The sequence below is a fragment of the Monodelphis domestica genome, chromosome 1 (assembly GCF_027887165.1).
Source record: "Monodelphis domestica isolate mMonDom1 chromosome 1, mMonDom1.pri, whole genome shotgun sequence".
In the NCBI taxonomy this organism is placed as follows: Eukaryota; Metazoa; Chordata; class Mammalia; order Didelphimorphia; family Didelphidae; genus Monodelphis; species Monodelphis domestica.
This window is the reverse complement of record NC_077227.1, coordinates 359,293,224-359,316,471: the sequence shown is the minus strand read 5'-3', so window position 1 is coordinate 359,316,471 and position 23,248 is coordinate 359,293,224. Positions and strand designations below refer to the sequence as shown.

General features: G+C 39.6%; 1 protein-coding gene across 2 annotated transcripts in view; it reads left to right on the top strand.

Moving 5' to 3' along the window:
* ADAM19 (ADAM metallopeptidase domain 19) overlaps positions 1-23,248 on the top strand; it is a 135,190-nt gene that overhangs the window by 84,378 nt on the left and 27,564 nt on the right. For both annotated transcript variants that reach the window (XM_056811523.1, XM_056811524.1), the window contains exons 8-11: positions 7,612-7,683; positions 12,272-12,438; positions 19,635-19,719; positions 20,644-20,783. In XM_056811523.1, the coding sequence (XP_056667501.1) occupies positions 7,612-7,683; positions 12,272-12,438; positions 19,635-19,719; positions 20,644-20,783 (464 nt within the window). The remainder of the gene's footprint in view (positions 1-7,611; positions 7,684-12,271; positions 12,439-19,634; positions 19,720-20,643; positions 20,784-23,248) is intronic.

The following is a 23,248-nucleotide window of genomic DNA, read 5'->3' as shown; positions in this document are numbered from 1 at the left end:
AATGACATCACTCTCAGAGTCAAGCTTCCAGCATGGAAATGATTCAGTATGGTAACATTTGATAGGAGGGTATTTGTCTTTCTCTGGGCCCTACCCAATTTTTCATTCCTTTCTGCAGTTCTGAATGATTCATGGGAAGGGGAATGTCAAAGACTAAGCTTTTTTTTTTTTTTAAACTGAGATTCTTGAACAAGGTATCTTTAGCCACATTCAATTCTTCTTGTCTTTCCCTGGCAGAATTATATTACCAACTAATTAATTACTTAGCCCCGAGAAGAGGAGAAGGACAAGGGAAGGTCTGGCTCATTCATGATTTACAACCTAGTACTGAAACCAAACAGGGTCCTTAGGGTTGTGAGCTGAGTGTGATATACTGCCCCATGAGAGATGTAGCTCTTTAGGGAAAATCCGGTGACTCATTCCTTCTCCCTTCCATTATCTTTTCAACTGAGGATTTCCTATCCTTCCGTGCTCTATGCAATTCAAGGGCAAAGGGGAGGGAGGGAGAGAGAGAGAGAGAGAGAGAGAGAGAGAGAGAGAGAGAGACAGAGAGAGAGAGAGAGAGAGACAGAGAGAGAGAGAGACAGAGAGAGACAGAGAGAGAGAGACAGAGAGAGACAGAGACAGAGAGAGACAGAGAGAGAGAGAGAGGAAGGAGAGAGACAGAGAGAGAGAGACAGAGAGACAGACATTCAACAGGCAGAGATATTGTCAAGGAGGGGCTGAAGTTGTAATTGACATAGATGGTCATCATAGATCATCTCTCTGAAGATATGGCAAATACCAATCAATGAACATATTAAATGCCTACTCAGTGCCAGGCGTTATACTAGCTGCTAGGGATTTTTATATAGATATAATATATAATAAATATATTTATATATATGCATATATCATGTATTATATGAATGTGAAAGAATTCCTCTTCTCAAGGAGTTTACCTTCTATCAGAATACAGTATATGCACACATAGAATATACATATCTATACATATATAGACATACACCCACATTTTTATTGTTATTGTTGTTTAATTGTTTCTAGTTGTTGTCTGTTTCTTTGTGACCACATTTGGCATTTTCTTGACAAATATACTAAAGTGTTTGCCATTTCCTTCTTCAGCCCATTTTATAGATGAGGAAATGGAGACAAACTGGGTTGTGATTTGCCTAAGGTTAAACAGCTAAGAAGTGTCTGAGACTAGATTTGAACCCAGGAAGATGAATCTTCTTGATTTCAAGCCTGGTACTCTATCCACCACATCACCTAGATGCCATACACACACACACACACACACACACACACACACACACACACACACACACACACACACATACATAAATATAGAACAAATGAACAATAAATGTAAGGTAATTGCATATGAGGGAGTGGGACTGGGAGGTCAGGAAGGGATTTTCAGAGGCATCTATGGAGACAGAGGTGAGATGGGAATACATTTTGGGGATGGGGGTGGCTCAGTGCAAAGGTATGAACATGGACCTAACCAAGAGTGGTGGGCAGAGTACAATGGAAATACATATGCTAACTCATAGTAAGCAGTTTTATTGTGAGATGCTTCTGTCATTGGACCTGTAGTTTTACTGATTCTAGGAACTCCTACCAATTCAGTTGGCATTTTTTCTGTAACTCATATTCCTCTTAGGAAATTGTCTGGGTCATTGAGATGTTATGTGACTTGTCTAGGGTCACACAGATACATGGTAAATCGAGAAGTGCCCTTAATGGTCTAAGTGTAAATCCAGGATTCTGAGCAACTTAAAGGCTCAGTGCCCCCAGGCAACTCACTATTATGATAAGTTGCTGAGAATGTGCTCTTTTGAATTGGCAGAAGGATTTTCCTCACCTGGTAGTTCCCCTTGCCAATGAAATCACCAGGCTACTCTTTATGCCTATTCCACTGATGTTAGTTCCCATTATGCACTGTACCTAGACAGAATAGGAATTTAATAAATGCTTATTGATTTATTATTGAAATCCTGGGATTCTTGAATATCTTTAAGAGGTGTGTTAAAATTGGACATCTTTTTAGCTTAACATCTTGCTAATCCTTTTGATGCTTACTGTTAATACTGTTTAGTTCTTAGGATCTTTTTATTACGGAAATGAAGTAGAAGGAATAGAGAGAAGGGATAGTGTGTTTTGGGTTGGAACAACACATATAGTCCTTTTCATGTAGAAATCAGTTCAGGTAATTAAACTTCTATCCTAAGGAACACTTACCAGGATGTTCTCATTGCTTGAGGATTTTAGGTTGAATGGGAGAAAATCCCACCTGCCAAGTGTTACAAGGAAATCACTTTAAAAGACTGATATATATTAATTTAAGGTCGCCAAGGAATTCAGCTATGTAATTCCTAAAATGAAAACTCAAGCCAGCAGTCAATCTTTTATGGAGTTTAATTACAATAGGAGGAAGAAAGAAGTTAGAGATAGAGAGAGAGAAAAAGGGAGAGAAGGGAATAGGGCTTAAATACCCCTTCTGTTTAGGCTGGGCCAAAAGACCCAAGCCCTTAGATAGCTGGGGCAAAGAAAAGAGATCAGTCCCTATTACTCACGTGACCAAAATGGAGAAACAGTCTCAGGGGCCCCCACCTTCAGCTTCCTTCAGAGCAAGCTTCTCAGAGTACACTGCCACCACTCCGACCAACTCCTCAACCACCTCGAGTCTTCAGACCCCCCTGATCTTTAAGGAAACCATCCAAGTTGCCTCCCCTCAGTTCTCACATCTACCAATCACTGTCCATCAATTTCCCTGTGCCAATGGAGGATCTAGCTTAACCCAGGACCGCCCAGAGGCTTTGCACATGTCTGTTGAAGGTCATATTTTCAATAATTAAATCTTTGCTCCTTTGCTACAGCCCTTTCTAAATCCTGTTAATCTGAGTAGGGTAGAGATTGGAATAATTAAATTTTGATCTAGGCTGCAGCCCTTACTCAATCCTGTTAGGACTGAATAGGGTGGAGATTGATTCCAAGTATCTCCATTGTATCAATTCTAAAATCAATCATGACTCAAAGAAATTCCTGTTCTATGCTTAAGCATAGTTCAAAGTCCTTTCCATTGTTCAGCAAAAGGTTTCTGTCCTAAAGTAATCTTAAGAAGGGAAGAGAAGGAACCTCCCATGCCAATGGGGTTCCCATTCCAATAGACTATCAGTAAGAAATTTTCCAAGTATGAAATATCCCAATGGTGAAATTTCCAACATTTATAAGTCTAAGGAATTTTGAGGTTTACACAAGGCATGAAGTGCCTGCTTGATAACACTAGCTTGAAAGGATAGGTTGTTCCCCTGAGATCTCACAGCCCTGGCATCACATAGCATCACAGGATTTTAAAGTTGGTCTTTTATCCCACACCTTAGCTGACAATACCTGCCCAACAAATGATAAATTGGCTTCTGCTTGAAGTTCCTACTTACTTCACATATTTTGAAGGATGAAATGATCATTGAAGGAAACCAAGAAGTTACTAGCTGTTCTGCTTTTGGGAGAGAGAGACAGAGACACAGAGAAACAGAGGCAGAGGTAGAAAGAAAGACAAAGGCAGATCCAGTGTTTTCCAAGTCAACCCATTCCTTTAATTGTTGGGAAATGATTTCTTTCAATGGGTCTAAATCTGCCTCTGCAACTTCCCCTTCTTATCATACCTCTGGTGCCAAGAAGAGCAATTCCCCTTCTACAGGATACTTAAATACTTCAGTTCAATTTGGCAAGAATTTATTAAAATACCAATTATGTGCAAGATACCATGCTTAATGTTGAGAATACAAAGATGAAAAAACTGTACCTGCTTCCAAGAAGATTACATTCTGCTGCAACACAGCTATCATTTTCTCATCTGCTCTCTGTTCCCTACTCTTCTTTTGCCTAAATCTCCCCATTTCCCTAAATAAAATCTAACTATGATTCCCACATAATTTGAAGGATTAAAGGAAGCCAAGAAGTTAGTTGTTCTGCTTTTTTGGAGACAGACAGAGAAATAGAGACAAGAAAGAGACAGACACTGAGACAGTAGAAAGACAACAAAGAAATAGACAAAGAGAAACATGGAGGCAGAGATGGACAGAGATAGAGACAGAGGGAGATAGAAACAAAGAGAGGGAAAGAGAGAAGGAGGGTTCAAGGGAGGTGGAGAGAGAACCAGCAGATGTCTAAATAATTGAAGTCCCTGTCACTGCTATGTCATGACTGTTTGCCAAGATGTCCTTATGCATTTCCTCTTTTTGTCCAGGTGGTCTGTGGTATATGCCAATGACAATATTGCTTCTGTTCCTGCCTATATTGATCTTCACTCAAATGTCCTTTTATCACATTTCCTGCTCTGGTCCTTGGACTTCTTCCCATGAATATATCTTCTTTATTTAAAAATGTTTTTTATTATGAACATTTCAATATTCAAAGAACAGAAAGGAGAACTATATATGACATGAACTTTTATTTTTTATTTTTAAAGTTTTTAAAGTGTGTTTTGGATTTGAACACAATAGCATCCACTGTTCTGTTTGTCTGTGTTCCTTTCTCAACTTGCCTTTATTCTCTTATATGTGTCCTCTTATTTATATTTTAAGACTTGATCTCCTTATGTCACTCAAGTTATAATTGCAGCAGCTAGTCATGGAGCTGATCTCACAAATGATCAGCACCAGAGCTCTAACCTGTTTTGTTTTTCTGATCTGAGCTCCTCTGCCACTCCTAAAGCAACCTGTTGATCTTCTGCTTCTTGGAGGCTTACCATATTAAGGCTGAACTTGGTATGGACACTTGATTGGTTTAGTCTACAGCAGTTCAGAATCCTTAAACTCAAGAGAGTCACCAGCCTTTGCCTTCTCTGCAATAGGGACTATAGGCATATACCACTGTTTCTGCCTCTTCGTATATTTTTAAAAGACTTCATTTTAAATGCTCTTTTCGTTTTTTTTGTATTATCATTATTAACTCACTTGCCCACCATAACTCTCCCCTTCCCCAAATAAAAGCTAGGCTTGAAGAAGTATAATCAAGCCAAATAAATCCACATATTGATCATGTATACACATTTTTGTTTCATTCTGGTCCATCAGACCTCTGCTAACTGGGAAGCATGCCTCATTATCAAGATTTTTAGAAGGGGGCAGCTAAGTGACTCAGTGGATAGAAAGCCAGATTTGGAGATGGGAGATTTTGGGTTCAAATTTGTCCTCAGATTTTCCTTGCTGTGTGATTGTGGGCAATTCACCCATCCCCAGATGCCCAGCTCTTACCATTTTTCTGCCTTGGAACTGATACTTAGTAGGGATTCTAAGACAGAAGGTAAGGTGTGTGTTTTTTTTTAAACCCTTATCTTCCATCTTAGAGTCAATACTGTGCAGAGTATTGGTGGCAGAAGAGTGGTAAGGGCTAGGCAGTGGGGGTTAAGTGACTTGCCCAGGGTCACATAGCTGGGAAGTGTCTGAGGCCAGATTTGAACCTAGGACCTCCCATCTCTAGGCCTGGATCTTGATGCACTGGGCTACCCAGCTGCCCCCAGGTTAGAGTCATGAAGGGTCTTAAGTATCTTTTTCTTCAGTTATAATAAGGGTCTTTAATTAAGGTACTCAGATTAATCTGGGAAGATATACTCGATCTCAGTCCTGAGACTTCCAATTGAGTATATTTTTTAATAAACAATCATATTCCACATGTTCTCAACCCATTCTTCACCTGTTTCCTCCCTTTTAAATAGCTTACCCATCTAGACTTATCTGGGTCTCAGCCCATTAGGTATAAGTGATATCTGGAATGTCAAATTTCCTTTCTTTGGTTAGAATTGGTAGGATTCCCTATTCGTTATCTACACTTCATGAATTTGTGTATAAAAATCTGAGGTCTAGTATTATCAAAACGTTCTTGTTTATTAAATTTTATCTCCAGTGAATTTCTGGGTGTTTCCAACAGTATTAATCTTTACAAATTATAGTGATTCTTATTCTCTATGACATATAGCCTGTTGAACAGGAACACACACACACACACACACACACACACACACACCTCTATCTATATGCAGTTTTTTTTTGCAGCTTAAAAGTCCCTTTGATTCAGTTTATCAAAGTATAGTCCAATATTGCTGTTGTCTTTTAATCATCCCTAGCCCGTCGTTTCTATATTCTATGTTATAATCTAGAATCCAAAGCCTATTCTCAGAGAGCTTCTCTTTATCACAGTGTTCAGTTTCTGGCCTTTGATTGATAGCAGAGATGAAAAATATCACCTGTGCCCCCAAAGTCTTTTATTTCTTGTGGTTGACATCCTAATCTATAACAGTCCTTTCACGTTCCTTCTGACAATGATATTCATGCTTATGGGCATCACCAAAAGTGGGTGGTAATTATCAAGACCAACAAGTCTTAGGAGGTCTTTTGACTTATACTGAATATGTAGTTCAAGAAAAAAGCAAACTTCTGTTGTTGTAACAAACTTCCTCACACTGAAGTTATGTGTCGTAAAAATTAAAATTAATCTATAATAACTTCAAAATTATATTTTATACGATTCATTAATGATCACTAGAAATAAAGGAATAAAAAGGTAACAAAATAAAACCCCGTGTCCATGGCTAATCTACCTGTTCAAATAGCCCACTCCACCCATGTCCTGACCCAGGAAGGAAAGAGAGCTAGTCACGGAAGACCAACCTATTTATCCCCTGTCTGTGTCAGCAGGTATCGACAGGAAGCCAGTGGGCTCCTGGGAAATGTAATTCAAAGACACAAGATTTTCATTTACACAGTGTGTATGTGGCAGTCCTCTAAATCATTTATAAGCTTCCATGTTTGGGAGCAGTGAGAGATTAAGTGACTTGCCCAGTGTCACACAGCCAGTATGTGTCAGAGTCAGGGATTGATGAATCACAGAATATGAGAGCTAGTAGCATCCTTAGCAATCAACTAATCTACTATAATATACCTAAATAGCGATCATCCCACCTCTGTTTGGAGCCCTTCAAGGAGAAGGACCCTACCACATCACGGGGCAGCTTCTTCTACTTTTGGACAGTTCTGATTGCTAGGAAAAAATTCTTTTGACATTGGCTAAAATAGCTTCTGGTTTTTCCGCTGGGGTAAAAAAAAAAAGTCTAATCCCTTCTCCACATGGTAGTCCATTTTATATTTGAAGAGAGCTGGCGGGTCACCCCTGAGTCGTCTTCTCCTCAAAGCTAACCAGGTCTAATTCCTTCAATCAATCCTCATATGATATGATCTCAGGGCCTTCTACCATGCTGGGTTATCCTCTGGATATTCTTCAATGTCATTGTTAACCTCCTTCAATCCCTCCTGACTTCAAAGTTGGTTTTCTACCTCTTTCTGCCGTATGTCCTCTGAAGCTTTCAATATGATGATGCACATTCCTTGGATGATTATCTTTGGGAATATCTCCTGAGCACCATGGAGGTGGTGATGCTAGTCACGGAGTCCTGAGAATGGCAAGATTTCATGCGGCTTTCCCTGCTCAGAGGACTTGTCCCAGTTTGGTTGTAAGGTGCCAAGTTACCATAAGTATCACTACGAAAAAGTGGACAGACATTCTAAGCCTCTTCTTGACGAATCACCTGGTTTTGTTTGTTCCTTTCAGTTTCAGAAGAACCGTCGAGACCCGGATGCCACCAGACACAAACTCATGGAGATTGCTAATTATGTTGATAAGGTGAGACCAGGTGTGTAGAATGGATTATTTAAACAGACAGTGTATGAGAATTTGGGGGCAGCTACGTGGTGCAGTGGATAGAAGGCTGGATCAGGAGTCAGGAAGATTCATTTACATGAGTTTAAATCTAGCCTCAGATGCCTACTAGCTGTGTGGTCCTGGTAAGTCATATAGCCTTGTTTGCCTCAGTTTCCTTATCTGTAAAATGACATAGAAAAGGAAATAGCCAACCATCTTTGCCAAGAAAACCCCAAAAGGGCTCATGAAGAACCTAAAATGTCTAAATGACAAAATGAGAATTTTAAAAAAGGAAGCACCATGAACCATCATGTATTCATTAAGGGCAACTAGCAGACTCAGTGGATAGAGAGGGGAGGTCTTGGGTCCAAATCTGGTCTCAAACTCTTCCTAGCTATATGATCCTGGGCAAGTCACTTAACCCCCATTGCCTAGCCCTTACCACTCTTCTGCCTTGGAACTAATGCTTAGTACTGATTCTAAGACACAAAGTAAGTGTTTTAAAAAAAATAGTATTTTTTAAAAAAAGCAAATTGTGCCAAGATAATCTCATTTCCTTTGATCTAGTTATCAAATTAGGAAATCAGAGGAATACTATATACATAATCGAGTAGAATTTCAATAAGGCATTTCACAAAATCTTGCACAATATTTTAGTGGACAAGATGGAGACATTCAGTTGACAAAGGAAAATAATTAGTTTCAGAACTGACTGATGGACCCACAAAAAAAAAAAGTGATGATAAATAAATCAGTGTCAATGTGGAGAACTATGGAGTGCCACAAGACTCCTATCATTAAACTTGTCTTGCTCAATATTTTTAACCATAACAAGGATGAAGCCACAGGGAAGAGATTATCAAATCTTCAGATGACACAACTCAACAAGGGTTGAATAGTAGAATTTTAATAAAAATATCAAAGGATTAAAATATGAGTTTAATTACTAACATCTATGATAAGATGAAATTTAATATGCATAAGCCTACCTTCCCAAATCATAAGCCCATGTCCTTTTGAATTCTGTACACGATACTTGCCTAATTTCTTATTGGCTTTTTGGGTTACCATGATACAGTATTGACTCCTTTTTAGTTTCAGTCCATGAAAATCCCCAGATTTTTTTTCCATATGAAATGTAATTATATCTGGATCATTATGACCATTTCTGAGCTCTACATTTTAAGAAAGGTCTTGACAAGCTGGAGTGTGACTTCAGGAGTAGTGATAGTGAAAGAACCTTTCAACCAGCTGGAAGTCTTGAGATATTTGGATTATGGAAGAAAAAGCTTAAGGCTGGGGCCTGGGAGGCTGATATCCATGCCTTCCTATTCATTCATTCATTCATTTATTTATTTATTTATTCATTTATTCATTCATTCATTCATTCATTCATTCATTCATTCATTATTTATTTATTTATTTATTCATTCATTTATTTATTTATTTATTTATTTATGACGCTAGAATGAAGTTTTAAGGAGAAAGGGGGCAGAGAGATAGATTTCAGTTTGATACATTAGGGATAGGAACTGAATGGTGATTTCATTGGAATAGAGGACTCTTGGGTAACGGAAACTCTACTAATGTAGGTAGGTCCTTCTCTTCAAATTATAGGCGTAGAGAGTTGCTGGGTAAAGATGTCAAACACATGAGGCCCCACCTAGATTAAAATGTAATTAGGAAATATTTAAGAAAATAGATATGCAGGATAGAAAAGGAGACTTGAATATGAGACTGTACATCTTATTTTAATAGATGTATTATTAAATGTATATATATAAATATATATAATATTACATATTTATATAATACATAATATACAAATATATAATATATAAATATTAAAATATAAAATAATTTTAATAAATTATTTAAAATAATAATTTAAAGTATATAATAAATTTATTTTTATTTATTATATTATTATCATATATATTATATTATATATATTATAAAAATAAAAAATATATAACTTTCAAAGCTGTGTTGATTGTCTTTGTTTCCTTTTGAACCTTAGAATTCTTTTTGTGTGCCCTAATATGGCACTGGTCTTTGGTGCCTCTTAATGAGTTTTTAGTCAGCTAAACTCAGTTTTTTTTAAACAAGGCTTCTGTCCTGCCTTGCCTCCCTCATTCACAGTTGATTAAAAAAAAATTTACCCAAGTTCAGGCCTTTACTTCTGTCCCAATTAAATGACTTATCCTTAAGTGGGTCCCAAACTGACTCCCTCCAGAGGATGTTAGGGAGGAAAGGAGAGCTGGGAAGAAGAAAGTTACTGCCAAACTTGGGCCAGGAATGACTAGAAGAATCGGTCCCGTGGGCCATTATTTTAGCACCTCTTTCCAACCCTCAGTCTGTTCTAGGATAACATTGGAATAATTTTCAATCCAAAACAAGAACAACATCTGGGAAAAATGGAAAAAACGTGTCTCCCATGGGGCCACTGGAGGAAACAGATTCTGTAGCTTTTCATTTAATATTCATTATTTTTAGGCTTTAGTGGGTGGGAAGTTGGTCTGGCTTTTAGAGTGACCCAGATTAGCCAGATTGGTTCAACCTAAAGAAGGGGTGAATGAAATTGGAATAGAGGCAAAGGGGTCATTAAGATACAAATCTTTCTTGAAATATTTTCTAAATGGTTCATGTGTTTCATTTTGATGGTGAGGATTTTCAGAACTCTGCTTCAAAGGCACTTGCAGCCTTAATTTACACTCCTGGTCATGGGTCATTTGTATTACACATATTAACAAGCAGTCACTCAATAACTGTTTGTTGAATGAATGACTAACTTACATGAAGAAAAATATCCTTCTATTCCATCTGCCTTGCTGGATCTGAGGAAGCCCAGAGAAATGAGGTAATTTACCTAAGATCACACACATAGTAAGTTGAAGAGCCAGGATTTGAATCCAGATTTGCTCATTCCAAATCCAGTGGTGATTCTTCCATATCATGTTGTTTGTTGTTTAGGCATTTTTCAGTTGTTTCCTATTCTTCATGAGCCCATTTGGGGTTTTTTTTTTGGAGCAAAGATACTGGAGTGATTTGCTATTCCTTTTTCCAGCTCATTTTACAGATAAGGAAACTGAGATCTGAAGTAAACAGGGCAAAGTGTCTTGCCCAAGTTATACAGTGAGTATCTGAGGCCAGATTTGAACTCAGGCGAATAAGTTTTCTTGTTTCCAGGTGTGGTGCTCTACCCACTGTATCATCTAATTGCCCCATATTGAAATCCCTTTTGGCTTTATTTATTGAGAAAGAAACTTTGGTGATTCCTTTTACAGATTAGAAAATTGAGGTCTAGAGAAAGGAAGACTTGACCAAGATAATAATTACAATATAGTGATGATAATAATAATGGTTATGGTAATTATTAAAGGATTATAGATCATAGATCATATGGAAAGGACCATGAGCCCAAACCTCTCATTTTATAGATAAGGAAACTGGGGCTCAGAGATGCTGTTATTTGACCATGATTCTGAGATAGTAATGATAATAATAATGACAGTTGACATTTGTATATTATTCTAGAGTTTGCAAAACCTTTCACATGTATTATTTAATTTGAACTTCACAGCAAGTCTTCGAAGTATGTACTATGTATGAATATTTTACTTCCATTTTAAATATAGGGAAACTGAGGCACAGAGCATTCAAGTGCTTTCCCTATCCTTGTTGTTGCTCAGTTGTTCAGTTGTGTCTGACTCTGTGACTCCATCTGGGGTTTTCTTGGCAATGATACTGGAGTAGTTTGCCATTTCTTTCTCCAGCTCATTTTACAGGTGAGAAACTGAGGCAAATGAAGTTGAGTGACTTGCTCAGGGTCACACAGCTAGTGAGTGTCTGAGGCCATATTTGAATTTCCCATCATTACTCAGTAAGGATGAGATCCAAGGAACTAATAATAGAATTGTGACTATCCCTTCCCCTGCCCGAGTCCTCCAACTCCCATATTCTTTCCAGTGTGCCATCTTGCCTCTACCTACACTCTCTGGTTATTAGTTCTCACATCTCTCAGACCAAGATGGCTTCTAAGGACCCTTTAAACTCTTACTCCTGAGATCCTGCTCTTGGTTCTGCCATTAGTCTTTCACCTCTTGGTCTATTTTTTCTTGTCTGAAAGACGGGTCTAATGCCTGTTTCTTTTTGCCCCAAGTTATGCTGAGAAAAACCAGTGTGATCACTGATGCTTTGACTGCTCACTAGGGGAAAAATGATGTGAATCCAAATTGATGTTATTTTAAGAGGTAGTGAAGAGATGCCAGAAACAGCGAGGTGGCACACTGGATAGGTTGCTGTGTCTGACATCAGGAAGACTCATCTTCCTCAATTCAAATCTGGATTTTGACACTTACTACTGTGTAACCCTGGGAAAGTCACTTAACTCTGCTTACCTCAAGTTTCCTCATCTGTAAAAAAGTGAGCTAGAAAAGGAAATGGTAAATCATTTTGATATCTGTGTCAAGAAAACTCTAAATGGGGTCATAAAGAATTGGACCCACAAGTGAAATGAATGAACAAGAAGAGATACCAATATATATTTTTGCTTTCCTTATCCTTTTAGTTTTATCGCTCTCTGAACATCCGTATTGCCCTTGTGGGCTTGGAAGTCTGGACTCATGGAAACATGTGTGAAGTCTCAGAGAATCCATATTCTACTCTCTGGTCCTTTCTCAGCTGGCGGCGCAAGTTACTTGTACAGAAGAACCACGACAATGCCCAACTGATCACGTAGGTGGACTATTCCTGAGCTAAGAGATACTGCTTCTCCTTGTATGAAGAGGACAGCACCTACCACTGTTGGTGCTAAAGCAGAAAGAGTACTTGATCTGCAGACAGAAATCCTGGGTTCTAATCTCAGCTCTGCTACTTACTAGCTGTGTAACCCAGGGCAGATCATTTAATTGGTCTGAGCCTCAATTTCCTCATCTAAAATGGGGATAATATACAACTTTCTGGAAGTATTTTGAGGACCAAAAGAGATAATATAAAATCCTTAGTAAACCACAATAGGAAACCATTTTTAATTTAATTTTACCAATTACATGTAATAACAAATTTCCAAATAGGTTTTCTGAAGTTATGTTGTCCACCTCGCTCTCCTCACCTCTCCCTGAACTGGTCTGGGTTATACATGTATTATTGTCAGGCAACTATTTTTTTTAATTTTTTTAGATTTTTAAAATTTGATTAATTAATTTAGAATATTTTCCCATGGTTACATGATTCATGTTCCTTCTTTCCCCTCCTCCCTCTCCTCTCCTGGAACTAACAAGCAGGTCCACTGGATTTTACATGTATCATTGTTCAAAAACTATTTCCATATTATTACTATTTGCAATAGAGTGATCTTTTAACATCAAAACCCCAATCATATGTCCATCAAACTATGTGATTGACCATACGTTTTTCTTCTGCATTTCTGCTCCCACAGTTCTTTCTCGGGATGTGGATAGTGTTCTTTCTCATAAGATCCTCTGGATTGTCTACTAGTAGAAAAGTTCATTACATTTGATTATCAGGCAACTATTTTTAAAAAAATTTTATTTTACATTATGAATATCTGTGTGACAAAGGATGATCTAGGTGAGATTGTGCTGCAAAATGCCCACTCTCCCTTGAGTGAATATTTAGCTGCTTGAGTTTTTTTTGAGAGATGACCAAGTAGATGATCTCGGACAAGGATGGAGGAAGGTGGTGGTTCCCCGAGGGGCTGGACTAGGGCTCCAATGAGAGCCAGTTCCAAGCACTATGTTAGGTTCAAGGGCAGCGATAGACTGGAAAGGTTTGGGTTAGATCAGGCAGCTGGCAGAAAGGATGTGGGGATTCATTACAAGAATACCCAGGAGGTAGTGAATGGGGAGCGAAGTCTGCAGTGATCATGAACCAGGCAGATGCTTAGTTAACAAGCTGCTTTTGAGACCAAGAAAACAGTCAAGGCAGCAGCAATAGCAGCAGGGCTAAAGTCAGACTTGAGACGCCACAGCCAGGAATGTGCCCAGAAAGGTGGTTTGTGCCGACAGGAGTTTACTGTCAGGGATTGCCCAGAAAAATCTCCTTGCACCTCTTGGCTTTAGGTGCTTGGCCTGTTTGGTTTTGCTGGGGCAGGAGCTTTGTCTCTTTTGGTCCTAGACCAGAGTCTAATCTCTGAGTCTATCTAAGAAGGATAAATAGAAGAGTTCCAAACGCGTGATGGATGCAGAATCCCTTCATTGCTTTCCTGATTCATCGACTGTAAGCGAGATCCTTAAGATTACTGGTTATTTCCTTTTTGTTCTTGTATCCACAGTGTGCAGCATGACATTGAAGAAGGAGCAGGCCCTTCATAAGTGCTTATTGTTTGCATTTCTCCATCATTGGGGCTAGTGACCAAATATCTTGTGGTAGGCTATTTGCTCCAGGCTCTAGTTAAGCACATGCTATCAGGCAATGAGGGGCAGTGGAGTGAGCGCTCAGAGGACTTGAGTTCAAGTCCTGTCTCCTTATACTTGACCCAATAATTTCTCTTTCAGTTTCTGGACTTCAGTTCCCTTATCTATAAAATGGGAAGCTTAGATTATGTTCAATTCAATATTTAAGCATCTTTTGTGTGCGAGGTGCTGTGCTGATGCCTTTCTGTGATCCGCATGTGCCTAGCACTGTGTTAAGCAGAAGAGAAGGAATATAAAATGTAGTTCCTGCCCTTAAGAAGTAGAAAGAGATGACAGGCCCAATTAGGGAGTGAAGCAAACCCTCCTGGGATAGAGGGCACACATTTATCACAGTGTTGACTGTGTGGTCAGGAGTTTTCTTTATTCAAAGCTAATTGGCACCCATGAGGTAGGAACCTGTTCCCTTGGGCTGCTTTGTCTCTAATTACTTGGACAGAGTGCCTGGCCAGTCATTCACCCCATTGTGGAAACGTATGTGCTCGTTGTCATGGTTGTCTCTGGGGACGTAGAGTCCATGTCAGTTAACAGAGAAGGTTGGTGGTTGTCCTTCGTACTCAGAGGACTAAAATGATGTCACTATTAATGGAGAAAAGCATTAAAGGCAATGGATAGGGGCAGCTACATGGCTCACTGAATAGTGCACCAGGTCTAGTGTTGGAAGTTTCTGGGTTCAAATGGCCTCAGATACTTTCCTGTTGTGTGACCCAAAGCAAGTCATTTAACCCCTATTACATAAATCTGCATTTCTGCCTTGGAACCAGTATTTGGTATCAATTCTAAGGCAGAACATAAGAGTTAAAAAGAAAAAAGAATTCCACAGATGAACTCAGGGGGTATAGAGTAGAGGGGGGAAAAGGCGTGAGCTAACAACAGACTTTTAACTTCTACCCATTCAGAATTGAAATTCTATGAATCAGCCACTTTCAATAAAAATGGCTATATTTTAATATAATGATCAGCAGAGTGGAATCTACCCTAATGGAGGGCAAAGGGACAGCCATCCAGTGGGGGCCACATGAAATATTTTCTCCAGTTCTTAAAAATTGTCCAGAGGGGGCAGCTGGGTGGCTCAGTGGATTGAGAGCCAGGCCTAGAGATGGGAGGTCCTAGGTTCAAATCTGGCCTCAGACACTTCCCAGCTGTGTGACCCTGGGAAGTCACTTAACCCCCATTGCCTAGCCCGTACCACTCTTCTGCCTTGGAGCCAATACACAGTATTGACTCTAAGATGAAAGGTATGGGTTTAGAAAAAAAATGTTCAGAGTTTCCTGGCATCATGGGTGTAACTTCATCCTGCTATCAATCAACAAACATTTATTAAATGCCTACTAGACACTGTCTCTGGGGACACAAAGATGAAGAATGAAGTAGTCCTTCCTCTTGCATCTAAATGTAAGACACAACAAATACATAGACCTGTATTTCCAGAATAAATATAAAGAGAATAAGTACAACTAAATGCAAGGTGGTTAAACACTTGCTTCAGCAGCACCTATACCAGAATTGGGAGGGAGGGAGGGCACCAGCAGTCAGGAATATCAGAAAAGGCTTCATATAGAAGGTGGCCATTGAGCTATGTCTTAAAAGAAGAGAGGGATTCTATTAGGTGGAATGAGGAGAGAGTATATCTTAGACATGAGAAAAGGCCAGGTCAAAGGCAAGGAAATAGGAGATGGGATCTCCAGTGTGAGAAACAGAGAGAAGGCCAGGTTGGCTGGACCACAGTTTTACTCCAATCTTGGTCTACCCTTGGGTCTTCCCAAGCATCTTGCCCAGATTTTGAAATGATTTAAGAGGCTCACAAGTCATTTTGGCATTTAATATGGGGAGACAGAGGAAGACATGGCAGAAAAGCCATCATCAAGGATCTGTATGGCTAGAAAAGGAGATGGACTGGCCTTGCAGAGAGAGGGAGGAATAAAAGATGGACAGCCTGCCACCATTATCATGGTTGAGTATTTCTTTTGGGTGGGTGTCAGATTTGAAGTTAGAGGACCTAGGTTTGACTCTTGGCTCTACCACTTACTAACTTGAGCAATAATAATCATTTCACCTCTCTGGGCTCAGCTACCTCATCTATAAAATGGGTGGGGAGGGATTATCTGACCTCTAAGGCCTTTTTTATTTCTAAAATTCTGATATTATAATCCTCTGAAAGATTAAAGGAAAGAGAAGACCTTTAGCACATTGGGGATATCTTCTGTGGATGATCTATGAATTGTATGATATAAAAGATGTGGAGGGGTGGCAATCCTGCACTTGTGGAAGGAACACAATAAGTTCTCAGACTAGTTGGACCATGTTTTTTTTCTTTTTTCTCTTTAAGAGAAATTATTGACAGGCGATTGTCATGCTTTGGTTTTTGTCTTCTGATTTCTTCTCCATTCATTTATCTCTTCTCCCTAGGAGCACATAGCAAATAAAAGGAGATGCCTAGAGCTAGGGAAAAGTTAAAAAAGAAAGGCTAAATGAGAATTATGGTAAGAGTTGCTGGTAGAAAATTGAAGAAAGTACCTGCAAAAGCATGCTTGGACCATGTTTAGACTACTTGGACCTCAAGATTTTATGGAGTCCCAAAGTATGGAATAGTATCTTTTCCCAAGCTCAGTCACAAAATCAGTGAGTAAGCTCAGTTGGCTAAGAATAATGGTTGTTAAACATTTTAACTATAATAACTGTGTCAGGCACTATGCCAAAGGCTGAAGATCCAAAGAAAAGGCAAAACATGGTCATCAAGGGTGCATCACATTCCAAAGGGAGACACCAAACAATTAAGTTACAGACATAATGTATAGTGTAGAAGTGGAAAGTAATCTTGCCTCTTCAGAAGGGATGTAATCCTTGCTGCTGGGGGCTACTGAGGCTGGCGGATGGTGTGAGTGGGGGTTCTGAGCCTCAGCAGGTCTAAAATCCATGGGATGTTTGCACTGTCTGGCAGTAATATGCTGAGTTCCTTTAGAACAGAATGCCGCCAGGCTGCCTAGGGAGGGTCAAACTTGCCTAGGTTAGAAAAACTGCAGATTTTTCTGCCTCTGTTACCTATCAGCATTGAGATTAGACCTTTGAGTGGTTGCTGTGCTTTTAGCCTGAGGGAGATAAGGAGGCTTAGTCTCAAGAGAAAAAAAAAAGAACTGGAAAGGACCTTAGAACATAGAATGTTAGAACTTGAAAGAACCTTTGGAATTAAATGTAGCATCACAGAATCTGGGAATTGTAAGGGACCTCAGTCACCATCTAGTCCAACCCATACTTCATGTGGAATCCCGCTACAACAAAGTGGGCAAATAGTCATCTAGCCTGTGCCTGAAGACGTCCACTGAGGGTGATCCCAAGCCTTCTAAGGCAGCCCATCTCTCTTGTGGATAGCTCTGGTTGTTAGAAGCTTTCCCTTAAATCGAGATTAAATTTCCCTCTGCTTCTTCTACCCAGGACTTCTATACCTACCCTCTGAGGACAAACAGAACAAGTCAACTCCCTTCCTCATTTAATGGACTTACAAATATTTAGAGGCAGCCCGTCATTCCTCTCCTAATCCCTGCCCATACCAGTTTTTACTTCTCCAGGCTAATTATGCTCAGTTCCTCATATAGTATGGACATAAGCTCCTTTCCTATCAGGGCAGCCATTCTCTGAATGCTTTCCACCTCAGTAATATTCCTAAAAAGGGACTCCAAACTGACTATGATATTCCAGATGTGACCTTACCAGGGCATCTTTTACAGTGGAACTATCAGCCTTTCATTCCTATAAGTTCATAATACAGCCCAAAATATTATTAGCTTTGTTGGTCCTGAGGTGTGATGTGGGGTTGATGCACCAGAACCCATAGCTACCTCTTTCCGCCTGGGATGCTGATGTGAAAGCTTGGCAGCTGAAGGATATGTGTGAATCATCTTGGGCATCATGACTTATACCACCTTCCCCTCCTTCCCCCCTCCTCCACCCAGCTGGCCTCATCCTGTCCAGCAGGAATGGGAAGCAATTTATAAACCCTGCTCATTTCCTTCCAGTAAGATTAGGCTATTGGCATATTGTAGGAAGGGGAGGAGAGTGGGAAACTGCATCTCTGACTCTTGAAATCTTTGCTCTCTACCTTTCTCCTCTGTGAGTTTGCATGGAAGTGGATAAAGGAAAATGGTGGTGTGAGTGGGTTGGGGGTCATCTTGGAAGCCATAGAGATGACCCAGAAATGAAAAGACTTTTATTTGTCTATGAGTCAGAGGATGGGCTTAAGAAAGTTGGCTTTTCTTTTTCTTTTTTTCTTTTTAATTTTTTAAAATTTTATTTAATTGATTAATTAAGAAAATTTTTCGATGGTTATATGATTCATGTTCTTTCCCTCCCCCCTCCCACCCCATTCCCATAGCCAACACATAATTCCACTGGTTTTTTTTTTTTAAACCCTTACCTTCCATCTTGGAGTCAATACTGTGTATTGGCTCCAAGGCAGAAGAGTGGTAAGGACTAGGCAATGGGGGTCAAGTGACTTGCCCAGGGTCACACAGCTAGGAATTGTCTGAGGCCAGATTTGAACCTAGGACCTCTCGTCTCTAGGCCTGGCTCTCAATACACTGAGCTACCCAGCTGCCCCCTCCATTGGGTTTTACATGTGTCATTGATCAAGACCTATTTCCATATTATTGATATTTGCACTAGGATGATCATTTAGAGTCTACGTGCCCAATCATATCCCCATTGACCCATGTGATCAAGCAGTTGTTTTTCTTCTGTGTTTATACTCCCAGAGTTCTTCCTCTGGATGCAGATAGTGTTCTTTCTCCTAAGTCCCTCAGAAGTGTCTTGGATCATTGCCTTGTTGCTAGCAGAGAAGTCCATTACATTTGATAGTACCACAGTGTATCAGACTCTGTGTACATTGTTCTCCTGGTTCTGCTCCTTTCATTCTGTATCACTTCCTGGAGGTTGTTCCAGTTCACATGGAATTCCTCCACTTTATTATTCCTTTGAGCACAATAGTATTCCATCACCAACAGATACCACAATTTGTTTAGCCACTCTCCAATTGAGTTGTTTTGATTGCATTTCTCTAATTATAAGAGATTTAGAACTTTTTCATGTTTTTATTGATAGTTTTGATTTCTTTATCTGAAAATTGCCTATTCATGTCCCTTGCCCATTTATCAGTTGGGAAATGGCTTGCTTTTTTGTACAATTGATTTAGCTCCTTATATATTTGAGTAATTAGACCTTTGTCAGTGGTTTTTGTTAAAGATTTCCCCCCCAATTTGTTGCTTCCCCTCTAATTTTGGTTGCATTGGTTTTGTTTGTTCAAAAACTTTTTAATTTAATGTAATCAAAATTATTTATTTTACATTTTATAATTTTTTCTAACTCTTTCTTGGTCTTGAAATGAAAGTTGGCTTGTCACTGAAAACTATTAACAGGTCATTGTTGATTAGGGTGTTCCTATATCTGGCTGACTTTTGAGGTGATCCTCTCAAGATAAGCTTCATTGCCTTTTCTCTTCACTTTCAGGGGAATGTCTTTCCATGGTACCACAATTGGTCTGGCCCCACTGATGGCCATGTGTTCTGTGTACCAGTCTGGAGGGGTCAACATGGTGAGTCTTGCCCATTAAATCAGGTAGTAGAGAAGTTAATTAGATTGTTGCATGAACCAGGAAATCTGCATCTCTGCAAATTGGCCTCTATTTTTCCCATTGGGATAAAAAAACTGACCCTCCCACTCCCACCCAAACTACTGGTGGCAATCCCAGCAAATACTGGCCAAGAACATCTTATATCTCCAGCCTCCTATGCAATTCCTCTTGGAAATCTCCAATGAGAAAACAGAAGAAAGGAGATAGGGAAGCAATTACTATGTAAACTAAAAAAGCTAAGCTCTAGTGTGCATTCAACTGAACCATAAATTCAGGTTAATTAATTTAGCATCAATTACAACTAAATGAAGCAGTGTTACTCCTGATGTGATAACATCACTCCCTTGACCCCGTTTGGATCCCCAATCCCTTCTTGAAATATGCAGTGTATAAGACTCATGTATGTTCTAGCCAAGGAACTGGGAAAGTAATAGAAGTGACACTACCTCTGTCCTTATGCAATTAAGGATTTTGGTAAATACTCTAAAAAACTGCTGTCCTTAGCTGAGGTATTCCTCAACAGACTATATTAGGGGTTTCACAGGTAACCTTTCAGGGTGATGTTAAGAAAAATAATCACAGCCTTCTATGACATGTCCCATGGTAGGTACTCTCCCTGAGCCATAACACTAGGCTATCTATATTGGGCATGTGTCTAATCCAGTAGAGAATACCTTAAGTTCATCTTCTTTAAATGCTATGAAAAAATGACTCCCAAATCACTGCATCAAAAGGGCTCCAAGCACTTATTAAATGTCTATGTGTGTATGTATGTTAAAAGGCTGGATTTGTAAAGAACAGGTGAGAAGATCTTTAGAGAAGGTCAGGGTTATAGGGTGATGGCTAACAATTTGCTCATGTTGATTGAACTTTCTCTTTCACCAGGATCACTCAGAGAACGCCATTGGGGTAGCTGCCACTATGGCGCATGAGATGGGCCATAACTTTGGAATGAGCCATGATTTGGCAGATTGTTGCTCGGCAAGTGCTGCAGATGGTGGGTGCATCATGGCTGCTGCCACTGGGTGAGTCATATGGGGAGCTGGAACGGATCTTAGACCACTGAATGGAAAGGACATGGGAACACAGAATGGCAGAATTATCAGAGACCTTAGAACTTAGTGCTAGAACTAAAACAAAGAATGTTGGACCTGGAAAGAACACAACAGAGAATGTTAAAGCTTAATCTTAGAGCTAGGAGAGACCTTAGAACATTGAATATAGATAGAACTAGAAGGGAACCTTTAAAACATAGAATGTTAGAACTAGAAGAGATCTTAGAACATAAACTAGAGATGGATCTAGAAGGGATCTTTAAATATGAAATGTTAGAGCTAGAAAGGACATAGAATATTAGAACATGGGATTTTGGAAATCATCCCTGATTTTATAAATGAGAAAATGATTAAGATTGGAAGCAATTTGCCTAATGGAACACAACTAAGTTAATGGCAGATCTTTAGACTTATATCCAGGCCTTTTAACTAAGAAGCTTGTAAGGATGGAGGCTAAGGGCATGGGGGACAGGATGATAGTCTATTTTTCAACGTATCTTAAAGGTGATTGTAAGGATCCTGCAAGTTCTTTGTTAGAACTTTGGGCAGAGGGTTCTCAGAAGCAATTATGGAGATCTGTGACTTTTGGCAGGAAGGTGATAGGTGTATAATAACATAAGGTAATTGTCTTTTATTTTAGAGTATTAAAGCATTTTGCTCTTCTAATCTCATTTCCTCCCCCTCCTCTTTTCCTAATTTTGTCCACTTCACAAATGGGAAAAATGAGGCTCAGAGAGATGTGATATGTTCCATGGTCCCTCAGCTTATTAGGTAATAGAACTCCAACTTGAACCCCTCTAGTCTGATTCCAAGTCTAGTATCCTTTTTTTACTATGCTCTACAGTTGACTTTGAAGGCAGGTTCCCATCTTGGTTCTGGCCCTGCTTTTCCTGCCTCAGGGTCAACTTTTCAAAGCACAGTCATAGTGCCTGTCTTACCTGTGGGATGGGACATTTTAAGGTGCTAATGGGAAAAAAAAGTGACAATACTATGAAAACTATTTTTAAAACTGTCCAAATGTTGGGTATCATCAATGTTATTATCATAGCTTCTTATGGTGATTTGGGGGTTTGTCAATAACAAGAATTATGTAAAGTAGCATGAGGGGCTCAGGTTCTGTGAGGAGCACTGCTGTGTCCCTCAGAGAAAGAAAAGGGGAGGTAGAAGCATCATCATGGGAGGCTTCATCTCCCAGAAGGAGTGAGTGCCTTGTTTAATCTGCCCAGGTCTGAAATTCACTTTAAGCAGAGCTTTTTTTGAGCCCTACAATACAATAGAAATATATTTAAATGCTTCTTTTGCATTTCTTTGTTGCATGATTATCATTAGCCAGCCATTCCCCATCCTGTAGAGTTTCCTTTTATCCAGAAATAGAAGCCCTTCTTTGTAATAAATAAGAGAGGTCAAGCCAATCCACACATTGGCTGCGTCTGAAAATCATAGTCTCATTCTGCACCTCTGGTCCATCGTGGCTCAGCCAAGAAGTGGGAAGAAGGAAGCATCATCTATCTTCTGGAGTTGTGATGAGTTGTTGCTTTGATCAGAATTTTGAGGTCCCTCACAGTTGTTTTCATTGACATAATTATAGTCATATAAATTGTTTGTCTGGTTCTACTCCCTTCATGGTAGGTAACCCATCATTATGGGGCTCATGTTGCCTCTTCACTCATTCCCATCTCCATCCCCTGAAATAATTACACAGGTACATATTTTCACTGAATCACCAAAATCTTTCAGCTAGTTCACGTTGTGATCAATAATACCTATTTATTTTAGGGGACCTCTAGGTGGCACTTTGGAGAGAGCACTGGACCAGGAATCAGGAAGACTCGGCTTCTTGAGTTAAAATCTAATCTCTAGTCTTCCCAGCTGTGTGACTCTGGACAAGTCACTTAACCCTGTTTGCCTCAGTTTCCTCACCTGTAAAATGAGCTAGAGAAAGAAATGGCAAACTACTATTCTGGTATCTTTGTCAAGAAAACCCCAAATGGGCTCATGGAAGAGTCAGACATGATGGGAACAACTGAATAATGAGCAATAATAGGGAGCTGAGGAAGACACTGATGTTAAGGTGACTAGAAGGATGCAGTTATGAAACAACTCAAGAAAGAGTACTGGCTGGCTAGAATTAGGGATGTGGCCTGTGACCATGAAATGAAATGAAGCCATCTGGCATAGCATTGAGCCCATGACTTGGGCCCCTTGGTATAGTCCTCTGATCAACTTAAAACATTCTTAAATAGCCTTTTAAAGATTGTCAGTGGTTTCCAGTTGACTGACTCCTTACTAAGGTTCAAACTCCTCTGCCTAACATTCATCGCCACTTATAATCTGGCCCTCCCTGACAGTTCCAGGCCTTTTTCACATATGTCCCCTTCTCCTCTTTGGACTCTATATTCCTAGCAAACTGAAATATTTGCTTCCCTGAAATACAC